Source organism: Camelus dromedarius, chromosome 11, assembly GCF_036321535.1.
Source record: "Camelus dromedarius isolate mCamDro1 chromosome 11, mCamDro1.pat, whole genome shotgun sequence".
Classification (NCBI taxonomy): Eukaryota; Metazoa; Chordata; class Mammalia; order Artiodactyla; family Camelidae; genus Camelus; species Camelus dromedarius.
In genome coordinates this window covers 7,227,788-7,249,085 of record NC_087446.1, presented here as the reverse complement: position 1 = coordinate 7,249,085, position 21,298 = coordinate 7,227,788, and the positions used below count along the sequence as shown (strand labels likewise).

Sequence of the window (21,298 nt, the reverse complement as noted above, 5' to 3'; positions counted from 1 at the left end):
TCACTCGTTTAATTGAAACTTGTCTCAGTCACCATACTAGGAACCCAGATTGGATTTGAAAGTTATCATGCCAGAATGCCTCTGCTGAAAACCACCTGGAATTCTGAGAAACTGGTCTTAAGCAAGTCTGTTGTGCAAGGTGGTAGGCCATTTACCATACAATTCTTATCATAAGATAAGTAAACATTGGGAAATGAGAGGTGAACTAGATGTCAACACCTTGAGGGCCTGCCTGTATCAAGTAAGTACTGTTTTTTTGAGGACTAGAGGTCATTGCAAAACCTGTGAAGACCTTTATCACCAAAGACTTCATTTTAAATTTGGATATTTTGAAAATGCATAAATGGCTAAAGGTGGGGCCGTTATAGACGTGAAGATGGTTGTTAAGACATGAGTGTCTGACTCAGCCTTCCTCACCACTGCGTGCCCTGCCATCACCTTAGGTGACTTCAGATCCACTTGGAAAATCCATCCTAATGGCCAGGCTTCTGCACTCCTTCCTTCAGTCAGTCCAGCCACACACTCCCATACTCGCCCAAAATTGCACCCCTCCAGAATCACTTAATTTCAGCATCCTTGACCTTGACCGCCTGTCCTCCCAGCTGGTTCCCCCTCCTCTTTGGCTTTGTTTTGACCTCACCAGCCATTCCAGGACGCTGGCCTGTTTACTTCCTTCCACTCAGTCAGTCCTCTCCTTTTTCTCACTTCCTTCCTAATCCAGTTTAGATTTTATAGCCCATAATTTTAATAATACAGTTGCTAAAATCCCCACTTTGAAAAACCCTATTTTCTATTTTGCATCAGCCAAAAAAGCATCATTAACTACGGGGCAAATAAGGACTCCTGTGAATCCACTGTAACCAACCAGCAATGAGACCTTGATCCCCAGCAAGCATCCTGTGTGTACCAATACATGGAGAAGATTAGAGGTATCTGGAAGGTGCCCCGAGACTCCTTCCAAATTACAGAGAGATGCTTCCCCCTCAAGTGCTGGTCCGTCCAGTGCTTGAGATCCTTTCCATTCCTGCCCCCTTGGCTACTTTTAACTCTCCATTCTCTCTTCAGCTGATCAGCTGCAGTCCTTGCCAGTCCACGTGCTCAAATCCACCCCATGGTCAACACCTCCTGTGGGCCCACATTCTAGTTCCTCCCTTGCCAGCTGCTGTCCCATTTTTCTTCTCAAGAAATTCTCTCTCTCCTTCCTGGTTCTCTTCCAGCCTGGTTTCTGCCTCTATCAGCCCCCTGCAAGAGCTGCCTCTAAGGCACTAGCAACCCCCCTAGTCCAGTGGAATGACCACTGCCTCCGGACACCACAGCCCCTAGGTCTCCCTTTATGCTCTAACCTGTCCTTTACCTCCCATGTCGCTTTCATCCTCATACCTGGCTGTGAAATGTTGGATTTCATCAGCTCTCACATCCAGGCCCTCCTTCGTTCTCGCTGTGCTAACACCCTGGACAGTGTCATCCACCTCGCTGGCCGCCTCTCTTACTCTCCTTTTTCCTCTGACTGAGCTCTAATTTTGGCCTGGCCCTAGGCCCTGTCCTGAATTTTGTTTTCTAGTCAGGCTTCTCTCCCTAGATGAGTTCACCTGGTTGTGTGGTTTTAAATACAACACATGTCCAAATTACATCTCCAACCCTGGACTTCCTAATCTGTCTATCCAACTGACTAAACTGCCTGTCTACTTCTAAATCCACTGGGCAAACCCCTCCACCCTCCTTGTCAAATCTCCTTCTTCCCCAGTCTTTTCCCATCTCAGTAAATGGCACCACTGATCGCCTGACTTTTCACACCCACAGCTTCTCCACATGGCTTATTTAGTCCATACTAAACATAAATCCTCAAACAGTCCACATCCCTCACATCTAACCACAACCAACTCTTGGGTCCAACCACCTAGAGCACTGTAGCAGCTACCTAGAAGTCTGCCATCTTTTCTCTTGACCCCACCCCAGACTCTTCTCTGTTCATGCCTCTACCTTTCAGTGGTTTCTCTTGCAGTTAAAATCCAAACTCCATACCATGGCCCATAAACCCCACACAAATCCCACGTACGGTCGCATTCCCTCTGACCTCCCAGTCGCAGTCTCAGACTAGCCCTGTCAGCTTTCCCTTTTTCTTAATCACAACAATTTCATGCCCACCTTAAGGCCGTTATATTTATTTTCCCACTGCCTGGAATGCTCTTTTCCCTGTATCTTTGTGTAGTCTCTGATCAAATGTGAGGTCTTACTTGATTATTCTTTCAAAAAAATAGTCACCACCTCCACCCCCACCCTAAGCTGCTCTGTGCTCTTGTCCTGCTACAGTTTTTTTTTTTAAGCTGAAAGAATTTTATTGTTAGCACTGTGTATCAGCCACCTAGATCCTGTCATTAACATTTTACTATACTTGTTTTATCATATATTTACCCACCTGTGTATCCATCAGTCACTCCTGTCTTTTATGCACTTCAAAGTAAATGCTAACATCAGTGTGCATCCCTCTAAATACTTAAGTAGGAATATCATTTGCTACAGTTCAACATTGGTTTTGTTTTTTCTTTGATATAAGATTTATATTCCATGAAATGTACAAATTTAATTTACATTTGCTGAACTTTTGCAAATGCTTGTGTTTAACCCAAACCATTATCAAAATATAGAACGTGACCATCACCCCAGGGGATTCCCTACGCCCTTTCCCAGGCAGCTCTGATTTACCCTCCTGGGCTTTGTCCTACTATATTTTCTTCATAAAACTTATCACTTTCTAAAATTATCTTGTTTAGTCTCTATTAGCCATCTCCCTCACTGGAATGTAAGCACCGAAAAGGGCAGAATTCTTTTCTGTGTTGTTCACCAGCTCCAAGTCCTGAAACCTCCTATGGCTTTAATTACCATCTACATGCTAATAACTGCTAAATTTGTATTTGCAACCATTACTGAGCTCCAGACTTGTATATATAATTGCCTACTCAGCATTTTGAAACACCTGGCTATCTTAATCGCTCTGCAAACTCAATAAATTCAGAGAGAAGTCCATCCTGCCTGTTTGCACCCCCTCTCACCCCATGATAAATGGCATTACCATGCTTTCAGTGATAAAACTTAGAAACATAGGAGCATCCTTACTCCGCATGACTAAAACCCATCACCAGGCTGGATGGATTGCACCTCTTAAATTAATCTCTTCCTTTTCTTCATTTCCTCTGCCACTTACTTCCTTTGTCTAAATTAGATCACTGACAGCCTGAATCCACTGCATTAGCCCCGCTGGTTTCTCACTTGGCCTTCACTCCAGTTCCCCTGCCCCTAATCCATTCTACACATAATAGCTGAGATATTTTTCAAAACATTAATCTGATGGAGTCATCCTCTAGCCTAAAACCTTTTAGTGGTTTCCCATTGCTTAGAATAAAACCCCCAAATATCTTTATTTCCAACTAGGTTCAGATGGTCTGGCTTCCATCTACTTCTCCAGATTTACCTCCCTCTCTTCTCTCCCTCTCCATTCTAGCCTCATCAGCTGACCACTACATCTCAGGCCTAATACAATGCTTGGCACACGTTATGCACAATTGTGAAATGAACCATCCTAAAGGATAGCAGAACATCACATCAAGAATTTAAGAAACTAGGTATTTTTAAAGCCTGAAATAAAAACAGAAGGACAGATGTAAAACTCCTGATTTAGAGATGTTGTAGCTAACAGTGACAACCAGCGGGAAGTGTCTAGGTGGCCTTTGAAGACTGAGAACCAAAGCTTTGGAGAACCCCGTGGACTCAGAAGGTAAGACCTGTAGATGTGCAAGCGTTTTCTGAGGGGAGTGAAGGTGGATTAAATCTTGAGGAAATTCCCACTGCTTCCTTTTCCAGGAGTGAGAGGAGGAAGGATCACCGAAGAGCAGTCAGAAAGGGAGAAGAATCAGTACAGTTTAGTTTTCAAAGCAGGAAGGAGGGGTTATCAAAAAAGCTAAATGTTTCAATCAGCCAAGAGGGATGATTTAGTACCGGGGCGGGGGGGGGGGACTAACTCAAAAATCAAAATGATTTAAAGATGTACATTGGGATGCTTTTTCTGTTCTTTCCCAGCCCATCCTGTTTCCTGCGTGTCTACCTGCCCCCACCATAGACTTTATTAGTGATTCTGTATGCAAATAGGCAAACATATATATTACAGAAAGGGCCTACTGTTTATTAGAGGAAGTTTTTGGTGATCAGCGAGAGTGCAGTTTAGAGGAAATGAGAGAGGCAGAGGTTGCATTGCAGTGATAAGGAATACATCAGGGAAGGGAACAAATTTACTGAATACAGGAGCCCCAGACCCCTCGCTGTACACCTGGGGATCATGAGGCATGTCTTACAGGTGAGAATATCCAAGTGCCAAGAGACTGAGTAATTGCCCAAGTCTCACAGCTAATAACTGGCAGTGCCAGGAATGGTTGTTGATCCTCACGTGGATTTAACCATATCATGTGGTGAAGAGGCAGCCAGAAACAGGTTTCTGTGTTAAGGAGATAACAGCAAGTGAAGATGTTTCTATAGTGGAAGGGACCTGTGCATTTAAAAAAGATAATAATAATCAAAGGAGAAGAGAGGCAGAACTGGAGAGACTGCAGATTTGACATAAAATAATTGAAACAGCAAGATCCTTCACTGAATGAAGAGACAGAATGAAGGCAGGAACCCCTACTGGAGGAGGAAAAGTAACAGCAAAGTGAAGCAGAGCCAGGAGAGAGGCCAGAAGACTGAGGAGACAGTTGAGTTCGCAGTAGTCACAGTGGAAAGTGAGAGCAGTAAGCTCAGTGCAGCACAGCAGAGCAACGACAGCCCTGAAGCACTCTGCAACAAGTGGGAATTTGCAGGGAGTAGTCATCTTTCCAAAGTTGTCTGCCCTCACCCCCAAAACCAATCCTCGGCAGCTCCAGAGGGGAGGTGGAAGAAGACCCAGGTGGTAGGCCCAGGTTAACTGATGGGCTTCTTCGATGGCAGGGTATTCCAGAATTGGTGCTGTGGTCACTTCTGACAATTCTCAAGCCCAGGTGGAGACACGAAGGATCTATGGAATGAGGACACTGGAGAAATGTGAGAGACTATGGGAAGACGAAGTGCAACTTCAGGATCAAACTTGCGTCTTGGTGACTGGGCCTTGCTTCCCTTTGTGCACTAGGGTCCTTCGGGCAGCATTCATTCACCCAGCATTTATTGAGCATCTATACTATGCTAGTCCTGTGTTAGATCCACCTGCCAGGGACACGGCTGATCACGACAGACGTGACCTCCACTCCCACTGAGTTTGCCATGGATGGGAAAGGCAAACAACACTGAACTCTGGTGAGAGTTATGAGAAAGGCCTATAAGAAGCAAGGAGGTCACTCATCATCTATAAAATCCCAGAGGTGAGGAGGGAGAACACTACAGGGTGGTCCATAGGTGTGTGAATAAATCGTAAATAAATTAACACAGAAATGGAAAGGTGACAGGAAAAGAAGTTGTCAAAGACAAGATCTTGGAAGTCTTGAGATCTAATCAGCAACTTTTAATATCCCTAAAGTATTATGGTTACCGGAAAAAGGGCTGTTCACATAAGCAAACAAGCTGAGAATTCAAAACAGACCTCCCCTGATAGACACTCTGAAACGGGTAATTTCAAAGCAGCACAGGACCTGATACTGTAGCACAAAGGAAAGGGTACATCTGAATCTGGTAAGAACCAAGAGCCTGGAGCCTGCCCCCTGCATTTAACTCCTAGCTCTTTCCCTTCTATGTAAGCAGTCGCACAACAATTCAACCTGCTTGCCTTTGTTTTGTCATCTGCAAAATGGAGATCATCATAATGGCTGGCATTTACTGAACACTTACTCTGCACTGGAGAGTAGTAGTGTGTGGTATTGTATCATTTAATAATACCTGAACAACTCAAGGATCCTCACAAGGATTTAACCAGATCACGTGTGTAAAGCACTCATGACAGGACCTGATACCTACTGAGACCTCCATAAACGTTAGTGGTTTTATTCTTAGAAGTGGCCAACCAGAGGGAACAGTAGGACCATCAGGGAACATTTTCTGGACTGGGCCTTTAAGTATGAGGTAGTGAGGGAGAGGTGTTCCAGGATGAGGGGGAATGCCATACCCAGCGTGCTGGCTACATGATGGCTAAGAGTGCAGGATCTGAAGTCGGGCGGCTCCACTTATTAGCTGGGTGACCCTATGCAAGTCTTCAGCTTCTAAGAGTCTCAGTTCCAGCGCTTGCTGAAATCCATTTTTACTAGTTTCCTGCAAGGGGCTCACTTGGCACTCGATAAATGCCGATTTCCCTTGGCATCTTGTTTTCTCCTGAGAACCGCGCTGGGCGCCAGGCAGGTGGGCGACAATAATAATAATAGCAAACACACAAGAGGGCTTTCTGAGTATCCCAGACATTGATACTCAAACTTCACAGCAATCTTAAAGACAGGTCTTAATGTACCTTTTTTCAGGTGGGGAAAGCGAGACACAGAACTGTAAGTAACTTGTGAAGCGCTAATCACGTTGTCTGTCAACGAAGAGAAACTCCTGAAACCTGACCAGCGAGTCGCCGAAACTCCGCAACCTTGAGGGCTTGAGTTTCCCGGAGCCCCGGGGAAGGGACCAAGTGGAGGAAGTCCCGCCCCGCGTGGAGGAAGGTCCGCCCCGGGCTTCCGCTTCCTTCTCGCCGATCTTGTCCGCCCCGACTGGGTCGCGTGTTCAGGATGGCGGCGGGAGGAGACCGTGGCGGGAGGGAGGAGGCCTGCGGGCACGAAAGCTACCGCTCGCCGCTTGCCTCCCGTTATGCCAGCCCGGAGATGTGCTTCGTGTTTAGCGACAGGTACAAATTCCGGACCTGGCGGCAGCTCTGGCTATGGCTGGCGGAGGCGGAGCAGGTAACGCGTCCCGGGGCTGAGAGGCGGGCCCGCCCCTGCACGTGCCGGGCTGGGCACCGAGCTGGACTGAGCCTCCAGGGCAGCTGCCCCGCTATTTTCGGCCGGGTGTTCCCTTTCCAGAGGAGCTGCGGCCCCAGGAAGGCCAGGGCAGGAGGCCCGGGAGCCGCCACCTGTTGCTTCTCATGTTTTTAATCATCGAGGGTTAGAGCCACAGAGGGGACCTCGAGAAGTGCGGTCTCCCGTTTCAGGGAGTGAATCTCGGCGGTTCCTGTACGGGTACACTGCTGAGCGCTTGTTACACGCCGTTGTGCTCGATTCTCTGCACGTCTTCCCCCCTTTAACCCATGAAGACTTGGCAAGCTAGGTGGTGATTTCCCCGTATTAATAGGGGAGAAGACCAAGCCTCAATGATAATCCAGCGAGTTAATTGCTTCCAACCATTAACAGCGGAACCCAGGTGTGAACCCGCGTTCAGTGCAGAGCGAAGCGCTTAGCCACTTCATCTTCCACAGTGCCGCAGTGTAGTCTGAGACAGGATTGTCACTGCAAAATCCGTGTTTCCTGGGCAACCATTTCCGCCCTACTCGGCTGCCTTTTGTCTCGGGAGGGAGAATCAGGGAAGGGGGTTATTAGACGAGATTTATGGTTTCTCATATAAGAGCTGCATGTAGAGCTGTTCAGCTCATGGGTTTCAGAAATAGCTCCCAACGGGACTTCCCAGAGGAGCTGAAGGTAGCTGAAGGTGATCCAGAGAGCTATAAAGTTTCAGAGGAAAATGCCACAACAAGCAAGATGGCGATGTCCTCCCAAATGACATTTAGTTAACCCAGAAATGATCTGAGTAGTGCCCAGGACCAAGGTGCACGGTCCCCGAACAGAAAACTTTTCTTCCTAGACTATTCCCCTTTCCTATCACTGTGCTCAAGGAAATAAAATGACACAAATACTATCAGACATATCTGCAGTGCCTATTCTGTGTGTGCCTGGCAGTTTGAAGACCTTGCATGTGAATAGCTTAGTAATCCTCAAAACAACTCTTTGTGACAGGTCCTGTTTTACAGATGATAGAATGAAGATACAGAGAGATTTCATGAACTGTGGGCTCCGATAACAATAGCAGATCGTAGAGGAGGACATGAATAGTGTGTTGTGATTCGCGATGTATTAGCATGTACCCTGTTTTCTATTGTATTTGATTCTCTGTGTAGGTGAGGGTAGTGGCACTCAGCGATTTTGCCAGGGCCACCATAGCTGGTAAAAGCTTCAAGCTGGGATTGAAATGTAGTCTAAATATGTGTTCTTTCCTCTGCCCTGTCCACACATTGCCTGAAATGCATACAGTTTTGATACCAGCCTGAGTTTGGATTATCTATTAGGTATGGTGTCAAAATTAGCAGCATAAATTACATAATTAAGAAAAAAAACCTTGGGGAATGAGATTTGGAGGAATGCAGAAAATTAGGAGTAGGGAATGAATTTTGAGATGATGCATTGCTTGGAGGTAGGAAGCAGTTTTGACCACACTGCCCCCTGCTGCTTTGCTTTGAGAGGAGCCCTGAGACGTCGTATCTAATGACTGAAGATCCAAGGCACCTTGGCCAGAGGTGGTTATTAAACACTTGAGATGTGGCTAGTGTGACTGAGGAATTGAGTTTTTACTTTTTATAAAGTTTAAATGTAAATAGCCACATCTAGCTAGGAGCTACCATCTTGGACAAGATAGGTCTTAAGATGTGAGCTCCTTTCCAGGGTCAGGCCTTGAAACTTTCAAGTGAGGTTAGAATAAATTTCACCAACGTGTATATTCAGTACTTGGCCCCAGGGTTCAGAGCTGCCTGTGGGCTGCCAGCTGTTTTTTTGGCAGCCTGATTTTTTTTCAGTGATGGATGAATGTAAGATGTTGATGTGTTTGTTTTCTCATAAGTGCTCCTGGAATTGCTTTCAGTTGCTCTGAATTTGCTGCACATAATTTGTTGGCAAAACTACTAACAGCATTCCTAATTTTGGTTTCTCTGACAAAATCCGTCTAGATCAAATGTAAAGCTGTGGCCTGGGTCCTACACTTTGGGCACTTAAGTGCCAGACACTAAGGAGCAAGCAGTAAATACCACAAGCTCTCAGAGTATTCTAGAGGGGAGAGACAGGCTAATAAATTTGTAAAAATGTCATGTGGTGTGATAAGTGCTCTAAATAAAACCAGGCTAAGGGAATAGAGAGAGACACACAAAAGAAGGAAAGGAAAGACCTCTCAGAAGATGACGTTTGAGCCCCGAGACCAGAACATGTGAGGGAGTGAGCAGAGACACAGGGGCAGAGGGAACAAAAATCAGGATTACATTATTGTTGTATATATTGGATTTTACTTAGAATATAATTTACCATAATTCATTTAGAAAATTGTTCCTTCCTCCCCCTGTCCTTTTAGTTTAGTTGCCCCCAATTTTTGTTTAAGAATTGGGAGGTAGGGCATACATGCTAACATGAACCAATTTTTTTTCAGTGTCATTTTTTCAGTTGAAGTAATTGTGACATAAGAGGTTATTTTATTTTGCCTGTTCTGCAGACATTGGGTTTGCCTATCACAGATGAACAAATCCAGGAGATGAAGTCAAACCTGGACAACATCGACTTCAAGATGGCAGCTGAGGAAGAGAAGCGGTTACGACATGACGTGATGGCTCACGTGCACACGTTTGCCCACTGCTGCCCGAAAGCTGCTGGCATCATTCACCTTGGTGCCACCTCCTGCTATGTGGGAGACAATACAGTAGGAGCCCGTGTTGTTTTGTTTCCACTTAGGACTCAACCTTTCTAATGCATTTATAAGTTTTATTTGATTCTGTCCATTTTAGGAAGTGACTCCATAGATCTTAGTATCTCACTGCTTAGGAATTTTCTGCTTTTGAAATCCTTCCAATCTAAACTATAAGCCCCTAATGATCTCCATAAAATAAGGTCTACAGATTCTGCCTCCACCTTGGTATGCTGGATGAAAGCTGAGATCTTTGCATTTTAGTGGCCAAGGTAGTTTTCCAAAGGGATTTTCTTCCCAAGTCCTTTATAACTCCGTGCTGTGACTTCTGAAAAGAAGAAAGCATTGTGTTGTAATTCTTAAACATATCCTTTAGTTAGCAGAAGTGTCTCATGGACCTAAAAAAGTAATGGCAAGCATTTTCCCAAGAGTTTACCAGGTGTCTGATGCTATTCTGAGCCCTTTATATGTGCTTCATTTATTCTTCACAACAACCATAAGAGACAGATGCAATTATCACCATTTTAAAATAGCTTTATTGAGGTATAGTTTAATACCATAAAGTTACCATTCTAAATGTCTGGTTCAGTGAGCTTTAGTAAATTTCTGCAGTGATTTAGCCTCCGCACACCAGCGTTAGACCATATCCCTCACCCCAAGGAGTTCTCCCTTGCTTGTTTGCTCCTCAGTCTCCACTCCTGCTTCCAGTCCCAGACAACCACTGATGTGCTTTCTGTCCCTATAGTTGTGCCTTTTCTTGAAATTTCATGTAAATGGATTCAGGACATGTAGTCTTTGGCTCTGGCTTTATTATTCCTATATCCACAGATGAGAAGCTGGAGAACTTGCTGTAGGTTTCACAGCTAGAAAGGATAGAGGACTGGGTAGAACGGCTCCAAAGCTGTGCCCTTCATCACAGTGGGACCAGAAGTTAGATTCAGATACACTTCCAATTTAGAAAGAAGCCAGTAATTTTTAAGTTGCCCCAAATAACATTATTTTGTCCAGAGCAGTACTTATTAAAGGCATCTGTGTGTAATTGGTGAGTCAGATAATGGGAGAAGAACAGTCCTCTAAATTGAAATATCCTTGTTAAAAGTACTGAGTGTGTAGTTGGGCTCAACAATTACTGCCTAATGAGCATGTGTTGGAGTTGCCCGAAATACTTACATCTCCTAACTCCCTCAAGAACAGCTTTAAATTTCCTAAACCTCGGTCTTCTGGTTCATGCCTTTTTTTTTGTTAGCAGTGATAGACATGACAAAAAAGGGAGAGGAAACTAATGGAATGCGCCCTGTGGATGCTTTTTAGAGACTTGACAGGAAGACAAAAACTGTTGACCTGGACATCTTCACAGTATTCACAGGGTTACCCCTATCATTTTCCAGTTATTTTAGATACCACATAAATAGGGCTTTCTAAGTATAAAGATTATGTGCTTACAGATTTCAGCAGTACTGCTAAGTCGGTGTGCTTTTGAAACAATAAATGAAAGGAACAATTTCTGTTAGCATCTTCTGGCGTGCATGGTGTCTTGCTAAGAATGATACAGGCAGCTAACTGAGAAACCCAGTTGTGATGGCCAAAAAGTCTTCTGTCATAATGCTGTCTGGACGGAGCTGTTTAACAAAAGACTACTTCATCTTCCTTTGCAGGACCTGATTATTCTTAGAAATGCATTTGACCTGCTTTTGCCAAAGGTAAGAAGTTGGCAGAAGTTCGCTGTGACAGGAGGTGGGCACCACCTTGAGTGAGTCAGCACAGTGTAACTCTAAATAAACATTTACTCAGGTGAATGATCCTACGTCTGACCTGTAAAACTAATTGTTTCTTCTTGAATTAAAACACTGTAAGTTAATAATGCTTTTTAAAGCACAGCCTTTTAAGTGAAGGAAGTGTAACCTGCAGCATGTTGCTGGAATATGTGGGTCAGATTTATGATTTTTGTCCTGTTTTTCTTCACGAGCGTGCCGGTAGTGTTTAAATTGTGCAAAAATAATTTGTAACTTTTTAGGTGACATTTTTAGCTCAGTTTTTGAATGTTGGTTAGTATGAACTCTTCAAGGCACTTTAAGACATAAAGATAAAAAAAAATGACCTCTGCCTTCTCTGAGCTGGAGATGTAATTTTATATGAAAGTGTCTCCCAGTTTAGCTCCTGTTTACATAAAGTGCTCAGCCTGAATTCACGTTCTTTCTACCACGTGGTCTTTCTCGCAGCTTGCCAGAGCGATCTCTCGGCTTGCCGACTTTGCCAAGGAACGAGCCGATCTTCCCACCTTAGGTTTCACACATTTCCAGTAAGTGAGGTGATTACCTCTTGGGAATTGGGCTTGTTTATGTGCAACTGGCTTTTATTTATTTCTTCTCCCTTCTCTGTGGTAACCTTGAAGGGAAAAAAATTCAAAACATAATATAAGCAGATAACTTGGAGTGCTTATAAAGAACAAACCTTGTATCTACCTTAAGAGCTGTACTGGTGAGAGAATAACTTTAATGGTTCATTTTATTGGGAAATACGTATTAAGAGCCTTAGCAAGTATTCTTGATTCAATGATTCCATTCTTGAGAATCCCGAGAAAGTAGTACAAATTATGGGGAAAACCTTATGTACAAAGATCTTTGTTAAAATATTATTTATGATGGTAAGCATTGGGCTAAATGTCCAAGAATAAGAGAATAATTAAACAAAGTATATAGTATATCCACAGGTTGGAATAATATACAGCCATTAAAATGATGCTTGTAAGACTAATACCATGGAAATGTGCTTAGGTTAATGTTGTGGGAGAAAGTCAGCATATAAACTGTACAAAGAATGGAAGAAAGCACACCATGATGTAAATACTGACTACTCTGGTTTATGACAGAGTAGGGTAAATAAGTTTTTCCCCTACTGTCTGTAGTTTTTAGTTTTTGAATGTGCAAGTATTTTTATGATTACTGGGTAAAACCTTTTATTAAGGCTGATGATGTCAGTTTGGGAATGCTACATTTGAGTAGTGGTATGTTATCATCTGCCTTGTGTTTTGATGGGATGTTGCTACGGCAACAAGGGTATCATTTCCTGTAACTCAGGAGAGCCTGTTGAGTTTCCTCTTCCTTAAAATCAGGGCCTCGGTTATTGGTAGCAGAAACCAGAAGAAACTGTTAATGTGAAGGAGTCAGTGCTTGGTGTGTGTGGCTTGGCCATGGTGGATGTTGCCTTCTGTGCCGGCTCCCTGCACACCCAGAGTCACTGTGTTGAAGCTCCTCTCCTGCATCTGTTGGAGCGTGTTCAGCAGGCATTCGTGGTACAGCAGGTGTCCAGCATACACCTGGGATGGTGTAATGAGCGGCGTCTGCTGCCGCAGTTGGCGGGCATTAGGAACGCAGGAAATGATGTTGGGTGCGTAGACACCACCTTAGAAGGGTCAGCCTGGTAATTAAAAAGAAGCAGCTTTACTGAGATGTAACTGACATACCAGAAAATTCACCCATTTAACGGATACAGTTCAATGTGTTTTTTGTATATTTACAGAATTAATGCAGTCATTAGCAATACATAATTTCAGAATATTTCCATCACCCCCCAGAAAACCCTCTACCCATTAGCAGTCCCTTCCATTCCCCCATTCCCTAGCCCCTGGCAACCACTTTTATTTTTAATTTATTTTATTTTATTTTATTTCATTTCATTTTCTAACTATGGATTTGCCTCTTCTGGGCATTTCATTTAAGTAGAATCATATATTCATCTTCTGGTGACTGGCTACTTTTCACTTAGCATGGTGTTTTCAGTGTTCATTCATGCTGTAGCATGTGTCAGTATTTAGTTTCTTTTCACAGCCAAATAATATTCCATTGTTTGGCTGTGCCTCCTTTTTTCCATTCACCAGTTGCTGAACATTTGGCATTGTTTCCACTTTGTTGCTACGGTGTATAATGCTGCTATGAACAAGGCCACTCATATATTATTATTTTTTTTTGTACCATTAATCTATTAGCTGGAGTTAACAAGGAAAACTCGCATGAGATTTATTTGGGGCTGTGTACCCTAGCTTTTGACGCCTCCTATGGACATTACTTGTGGTGTGCCTTGACGTCTCCAGCTGTCAGTATCATTAGCCTCATAGAGAAATTCCATCTGGAATAGGCTAGGTCATCTGTTAGAACGCTGAGCTCCACTGGATAGGGACCTTTTTGTTTTGTTCTTTGTTGTATTTCTAACACCAAGGACACATTAGATACCTGGAAAGTGTTTGTGACATGTATATTTCTTGCAAGGTCTGGGGACAAACAAAACAGACATTGTTTCTGCCTTTATAGGGCCTCTTGATGATGATGAAAGAACTATGCTAATAGCTCTTTAGTTTTATAAACATTGAATATTTATAAATGATATTGAATCTGCTTAACTGTTACTTGCTTTAAACTTTTTTTTGTTTGTTTTTTTCCCTCCTTAACAAAGGCACTGGGGACCGAACCAGGGACTTCATGCCCCCCAAGCACATGCTCTACCACTGAGCTGTACCCGCCCCCAACTCGGCTTAAACTTTTTAGCTCTTATTTTGTCTTTACTTGTTTCTCCATCTCTTACTTTAATTCTTCCCCTTTCCCGAGGTAACAGTGGTTATTAAAAGAAGCAATGAAAGCTTTATGAAGCAAGTCATTGGTTTGAGACTTCTTTGTGTTCTCTTTGGGTTGTTTTCAGGCCAGCTCAGCTGACTACAGTTGGGAAACGTTGCTGTCTCTGGATTCAGGATCTTTGCATGGATCTCCAGAATTTGAAGCGTGTCCGAGATGACCTGCGCTTCCGAGGAGTGAAGGGCACCACTGGCACTCAGGCCAGCTTCCTGCAGCTCTTCGAGGGAGATGACCAAAAGGTATTCTGAAAGCGACCAGGGCAATACAGACTCAGCTGTGGGAGCACCAGAGACATCGCTGACCCCAGGATGGTAGGAGCAATTGATGCTGGGATGGGTGGAGTCTGGACTGGAAGGGGTACCAAAGCTGGAAACCTGTACAGGTTGACATGTCAAGATGATCTCCTACTAGACACACCTGGATTTCTATAGGGATGTCTTTTCTTCCCAAGGTAGAGCAGCTTGACAAGATGGTGACAGAAAAGGCAGGATTTAAAAGGTAGGTAAGTGGGAAAAGTGTTGGCCTCCCTATTAAGTATTGAAAGACTTGTGTTCACTATACCTCTAGATTTGACCTTAACTCTTTTGGTTTTTGCTTTCTTTCTTCTTCCACCCATTTCCTTCCATCTCTGGCCTGCGTTTTTTCTTCTTGTAGTCTAGGTTCTATTTTGTTATAATTTATAAGAAAAAAGGAAGCTATTTAGTTCTGGGTTTTTTAGAATAGCCTTACCCATGTTGCTGTTTCTGTTTCTTTACTGAGGGCCTCCACTGGGTCATGTAAGTCTGGCCATTCACATTGAGAGCCACAAGGCTCACCAGTGGTCCTTGTTTCGGGCGCTTCCACTGGGCTGCAGCAGGACAGAGGCACGCTGGACTGTGTTTCCTTCTCAGGTCAGGGCAGCTGTCTGGGTATTAGTAGAAAGGATGGAAGAACAGTTTGTTCCCAGAGCCACTTGTCTGTGAGGTCCTCTGGGCTCAGTGTGTCTTAGTACACCAGTGAGACCAAACTTTCACTTAGCCTTTTTTGCTTGTTTGCTTGACATGGCCACATTTTGAAATATTGTCACTTAAGGCTGTTTTCTGTTTATTTCTAGGGCTTTCATCATCACAGGGCAGACCTATACACGGAAAGTAGACATTGAGGTGCTCTCCGTGCTGGCTAGCTTGGGGGCATCAGTGCACAAGGTGAGTGGTGATAGTGATGAGAGAGCTGGACCCCACAGACAGGCCAAACCAGCCTTAGACTTTGACCCAATTGTGGCTCTCAAGAGATGTCAGGCATCACTTTTAACAACTTGGGGCCCGTCAGTGAAGCCTCTTCACTTAAAGTAAGGTGCATTAAAGGAAGGACTAGCTACAGCATCTTCATTAAGTTCACCTTGCCTTTGTTTCTCCATGAGTTTCACCAAAACATTTCCATGCTCCCTGAATATGTCATTCCAGCTCTTCAGGAGCCAAGAGAAGTCCGAGTAAGTCCCTGTCTAGGAGCTCTCGGGGAGGACATGCTGGCCTTCAGCTTAGCAGCGGCACAGCTGAAGAGCTCGCCTCCTTCTCCAGCGTAGTCCTTGCCTCCAGAGCCCCGCTGCTAAGAGTGTGGGTGTTGCCTGTGCCCCTGCTCTTCCCCCAGATTTGTACTGACATACGACTCCTGGCAAACCTCAAGGAGATGGAGGAACCCTTTGAGAAACAGCAGATTGGTGAGTGTCATGTGAAGACCTGGGAATACCACAGAGATGCTGGGAGGTTTGTGGGCATGTGTTAGCAGTTCGCCCAGAGCATGGTGGGGCGCTCACTGTCCCCTGAAGTCTTCCTGTCTTTGCTTCTGGTCCCTTAAATGGGCAGGTTCAAGTGCAATGCCATACAAGCGGAACCCTATGCGCTCGGAGCGGTGCTGCAGCCTTGCCCGTCACCTCATGATCCTGGTCACGGACCCATTGCAGACAGCCTCTGTGCAGTGGTTTGAACGCACACTGGATGATAGTGCCAACCGGTCAGTGGATCGAGGGTGTCAGATAAAGCAGGTTGTGGGGAGGACCCAATGAGGGGCCTAGAAGCAGAAGGACTTTATTGAGTATCTCTGTATTCCTTCCTTGTCCCTAAGGACCCTGGATGTAGAAAGAACAGTGTGATAAGTGTTAGAGTCGAAATATACACGGGGTACTCTCTGTGGAACAAAGAGGAGGGAGGGGGTTAGGGGAGTCGAGGAAAGCTTCACAGGGGAGGTGATGCTTTGAGGCTTAGGAAATCTAGGCATTTTTTAGACATTTAAGATAAGGTTGGGAGCATGTATAAAGGCACAAAGGCAGGAGAAAGAGTTACTAATAGTGTGTGACTAATAGTCGGGTAGCACAGGAGAATGAAGTCTGTAGCAGATGGTGAGGTGGGACCTGATGGTCGGTAGTAGCCAGTTTATGATGGGCCTTCTAGGCCCTGAAAAGGAGTCTAGATATTGTTCTGAAGGCAGGTGGATGTCAACTGGTATCTTGGCACAGTGGCATCTTGATTAGTTATGAGATGGGTCAGAAGTAATTTGTAGTTACTGATAAGGTACCAGCATGCATATGATTTTCTAATTTATATTTATACTTATTTGAAAGCATTTATTCTGGTTTGCTTTGCATTCTGCTGGAATTTCTCGAGAGGAAATGATAAATAGTTAAACCTAGCTCTCTGGGATCTGTGCATAATGTCTGGTTTATCTAATGAAATAAAACATGAACTCATTTGGAAGTCAGCCAATGAATATTTTTAGCAGGCTTTGACCTAATCAGATGTGCCCACTAAAATACCCTGCAACAATTTGGAGAATCTGTTGTAAGGGGACATGGATCTGATCAGAACAAGCTAGGAGTCTACTCTAAAAATCTGAGTCCACACTGGCTCAGCGGTCATGTGACTGGAGAGGCGGGATGTGGATGTAAAGTCAGTGTCAGGCGGGCTGGCCTGGGTGGTTGACTGGAGCGAGCGTTAAGGTCCGAGACAGGATGCTGGTGCCATTCACTGAGGCGGGAGCTGCAGGATGGGGAAGAGCGGATTTGAGAGGGTGAGCAGGAGGCAGTGGAAAGTGGATGAATTCAGTCTGGGGTTTGAGGAGCCTATAATCAGGTGGAGCTCCCAAGCAGGTATATGGTCTGGCACTTGGTTAAGTGATCTAGTTGAGAGGTGACAGATTTGGGGGTCACTAGGACACTGGGGTAGTTGAAATCATGAAATTGAAGGAAACTGTCCAAGTAGTGCATCTGGCATGAGAAGTCAGTAGGGCCGCTTCTTGGCACACTTCATGGAAATTGTTGTTTGTTTAAAGCGATAACTGAATTGGCTGTTTGTTTTCTAGACGGATCTGTCTGGCCGAGGCATTTCTCACTGCAGATACTATATTGAACACGTTGCAGAACATTTCTGAAGGATTGGTGGTATACCCTAAAGTAAGCAGCCTCAATTAAAAAGTAAAATATTAGGGGGGACCTTGGGATGTGGGAAACGGGGTATAGCCTTTTCCTCCTCTGGAGTGAGTGTGTTGGGGGAGCTATTCTGGTGCAGGAGGAGTTCTTCCAACCCAGAGCTCACGCTTCAGGCTGTGACATGAGCTCTAGGGAATAAGTCTGTGGAATTCATAGACACTCTTATGGAAAAGTTTGGGAGAAGAGGTACTTTGAATTGCTTGAGAACTGTCTGCCAGCGTGAGTCATCAGCTCTGGCGTGACTGGCAGAGTAGACTGTTCCATTTGCCTGTTTTTAAGTCTAAGCCAGATGGGTTTGTGTCCGTCCTATACTCAGCTCTTGAGGTCAGGCACTGAAATTGTACAAACTTGAGGTTTTAGGAGTCATTCTGATGAAGCAACTTTTAAAGGTTTAATTAAATCAGTATTTCTTTTTAAAATCAAAATAATACTCTGGATTATGAGAAAACTGAAAACTCTGGTGTAGAATAAGACAGGCCTTCCTTTCGTCTTTCTTCATGGATGTGGGAGTTTGTGTCCCTGCTGTGCATTGTTGGTCATGGTTGTAACCTGGGGTATCCTTCTTGGCCTTTCATTCTCCTAGGTGATTGAGCGGCGCATTCGGCAAGAGCTGCCTTTCATGGCCACAGAGAACATCATCATGGCCATGGTGAAAGCTGGGGGTAACCGCCAGGTCTGTAACCCCTTCATGCTCCTGGATTAATTGAAAGTACACCTTTAGTCCTGCCCTCCTCCCTGAAGAAGAAGGCATTTCTGTGGTTACCTTCAGTTATGGTATGGGTGCAGAACAGTGACCATATTCCACCATGTAGAACAGCTTACCTCTCGAGGGTGATTGTGGTGAACACAGTTTATTAAAAAGTGAATTGCTAAATAATTCATCCTGAAAAAAAAAGTGAATTGCTTAATCACTTGTAGAAAAGGTCCACGCTTAGTGAAGAGACTAGGTCTGAATTTCCATAGGAAATGCTGGAAAGTGGGCTGGACACACAAGCAGAGGGTTCACGAAGCTTTAGAGGAGCTGGCATCCACTTGAGGTTCGTCCTAGGATGTGGTCAGACAGTCAGGATCTTGGTGGAGTCAGACTGAAGGGAGTCACCTCCGCCCGGGGGGCCTTTGTGCCACCAGCCATAGACAGCGTGGACGTTCCGTTGCCTGTTAGCAGTAGACCAGCAACACCTCGCTGTCTTCCCAGGATTGCCACGAGAAGATTAGAGTGCTTTCCCAGCAGGCAGCTGCCGTGGTCAAGCAGGAAGGGGGTGACAATGATCTCATAGAGCGTATCCAGGCTGATGCTTACTTCAGTCCCATTCACTCCCAGTTGGACCATTTGTTGGATCCTTCTACTTTCACTGGTCGCGCATCCCAGCAGGTAAGCATCAGAGCACTTGCAGGGCGCTGCAGTCTTCCCCGGGTGCCCTCTTGTTACGTGGCTGGGCTGCAGAGCCTGGAGTACTGTCTTTAATGTTTCTGCTTCGTAGGAGGTGTGATGAGAGTGGGGCTAGTCAGAAAGAATTCAGAGCAGGTTGCTGGCGAAAAGGTCAAGATTTGGTTGTCTTGAGCTGATTTAAGTATTTCCCCCTGTGGATTTCTCTGAATTCTCTTTTGGCCTGCAGCCTGTGGCGTAAGGACAAAGACTGGATCTTACTGTCAGTAGATCTGGGCTCAGTCGTGACTTCTGGCTTTTGCGGGCTGATGGGATAGAATACGTATCTCATAGGTGGTGGTGGTTGTGTGGCCTGAAAGGCCTAGCGTAGTGCTTGGTGCGTTGTAAGTATTCAGTAAAGGTCTCATTTTTCCTCTTAGTCTTTTGGAGACTACAAGTGTTAATTCAGAAACATTTCTTGAGTGCAGACTAAGTGCTCAGATTGTGTTCAGGTCCTCTGTTTAATTCTGGGGCTTCAAAGATGAATAGATAATCTTTATCTTCAGGGAGGTCAGAACTTAGTGGCAAAGACTTGTAAATAAGTCATTATAATACCAAGCAATACATGTGAAAATTGAAAGAAACACATCTTTTGGGGGGGGGGTCATGAAGGCAACAACCTTAGAATAGTAGAAGTTGGAAAGACTTCCTGGAAGACAAGACATCTGAGTCAAATCTTAGGGACAAGTAGGAGTTACCTGGGAGCCCCAGGCTGAGGAGCTGGCAAACGCATGGACGTCCAACATGGGAGAAAAGGCAGAATCATTGAGGGTTGCCAGAGTATCAAGTGACCCAGAAGTAGTTAGGATTTAAAGTGGAAGACAGACTGGAACATATCATTTATGTTCACATCACTGGTGTATAGGATTCGAAGGACGTATACTGTGTGTTGGGTGACCAAAAAGGAGGCTGCTGCAATGGGTTAAGGGCTCTGAGCCACAGCTGGGCAGACACGGGCAGTGATTGCGGGCTGTGTAGGGCGTTGGTCACTTGGAAGCTGGTTGAATGGGGAGGAGAGAAAGCAGTGTTGGTTTGGGCTTGGGTAGTGGGTGGAGAATGGTGAGACCAACTGAGAGAACATAGGCTAAGCTGGTTTGTGGGAAGGGCAGCTTGGTGGTCCTGGTGGGGTGAGCTGCCTGTCTCTAGGAACAGATTTCTGACAGGTAGTTGAGAAAAATGGAAGCTGAGTAGTGGAATAAAAGCTTTATCAAATTCGGCCTCAGTGATATGAACTGACGTTGAAAAAAGGATTATCAAAATTTGATCTTAACCTTTTCTTTTGTCTTGCCTTTGCTTTCTCTTTGGCAGGTACAGAGATTCTTAGAAGAGGAGGTGTATCCCCTGTTGAAACCATATGAAAGTGTAATGAAGGTGAAAGCAGAATTATGTCTGTGAGGTTGAAAGAGAATTAAACAGGGAACTGTTGTTGGCTTTGTTAACTTTTATTGCTAAGTCACAAAAAAGTGCCTTATTTTACCTCAAGAATTGTTACCTTAAATTTTTCTTTCCATGGTGCTTTCATGTTTCTCAAGTTTACAATGCAGAAATAAATTGCATTGTCGTTGGTTCTTTTTTACAGCAACACAAACTTGCATGATCAATGTAGCTTATAGTTTGTGTTCTGCTCTTTCAAGGCATATTTTCCAGCTAGTCTAGTCCTTTTTATGTGTTCACTTGATTTGAGATAGTAAACGCATTCCTGGTCCTTTCTTCTGAAAATGTTTTTGATGTGGGCCTAGCAAAATAATCTGGATTCATTATGGCTGGATACCTACATTTCAGTTATATTTGGTAGAACAAGTAATGAAATTTAGAGCTACGATAAATTCCCGGAGAAATTGATGTGATCATCAGGCTTGCTCAGCTCAAGTTGTACCCAGCTTCACTTGATCTTTTTTTAGGGGGTTGGGGGGTAATTGGGTTTATTTATTTATTTTTATGGAGGTACTAGGGATTGAATCCAGGACCTCATGTATGCTAAGTACATACTCTACCACTGGGCTGTACCCGACCCCGCCTTGATCTTTGATAAGGCTTGTGTATCAAGGAGATGCTAACTGGGTATATTGATCTCACCAGGGCATTTGACAGTCTCTCAGCTGGGTTATGCAGGTTGATAGCTGACTGAACCACCTGCAGCCAAAGGTG

At 44.5% G+C, this 21,298-nt stretch overlaps 1 protein-coding gene across 1 annotated transcript; it reads left to right on the top strand.

The window, feature by feature from the left end:
- Window positions 1–6,716: 6,716 nt before the first annotated feature.
- ADSL (adenylosuccinate lyase) lies at window positions 6,717–20,575 on the top strand. Its single transcript, XM_010983544.3, has 13 exons — window positions 6,717–6,887; window positions 9,451–9,654; window positions 11,295–11,339; window positions 11,859–11,938; window positions 14,332–14,503; window positions 14,716–14,762; window positions 15,358–15,448; window positions 15,891–15,960; window positions 16,106–16,253; window positions 17,598–17,688; window positions 18,308–18,397; window positions 18,920–19,096; window positions 20,459–20,575. Exons 1-13 carry the CDS (start codon window positions 6,717–6,719, stop codon window positions 20,543–20,545), a joined length of 1,473 nt encoding a protein of 490 aa, XP_010981846.1. The 3' UTR covers window positions 20,546–20,575.
- The last annotated feature ends 723 nt before the right edge of the window (window positions 20,576–21,298 follow it).

Bases quoted from the DNA above. Each gene is read 5' to 3' on its own strand.
- ADSL (XM_010983544.3), top strand. From the start codon at position 6,717: ATGGCGGCGGGAGGAGACCGTGGCGGGAGGGAGGAGGCCTGCGGGCAC. The intron at 14,763-15,357 runs GTAGGTAAGTGG...GTTTATTTCTAG, and splicing joins GAAAAGGCAGGATTTAAAAG to GGCTTTCATCATCACAGGGC. The intron at 15,961-16,105 runs GTGAGTGTCATG...TTAAATGGGCAG, and splicing joins CTTTGAGAAACAGCAGATTG to GTTCAAGTGCAATGCCATAC.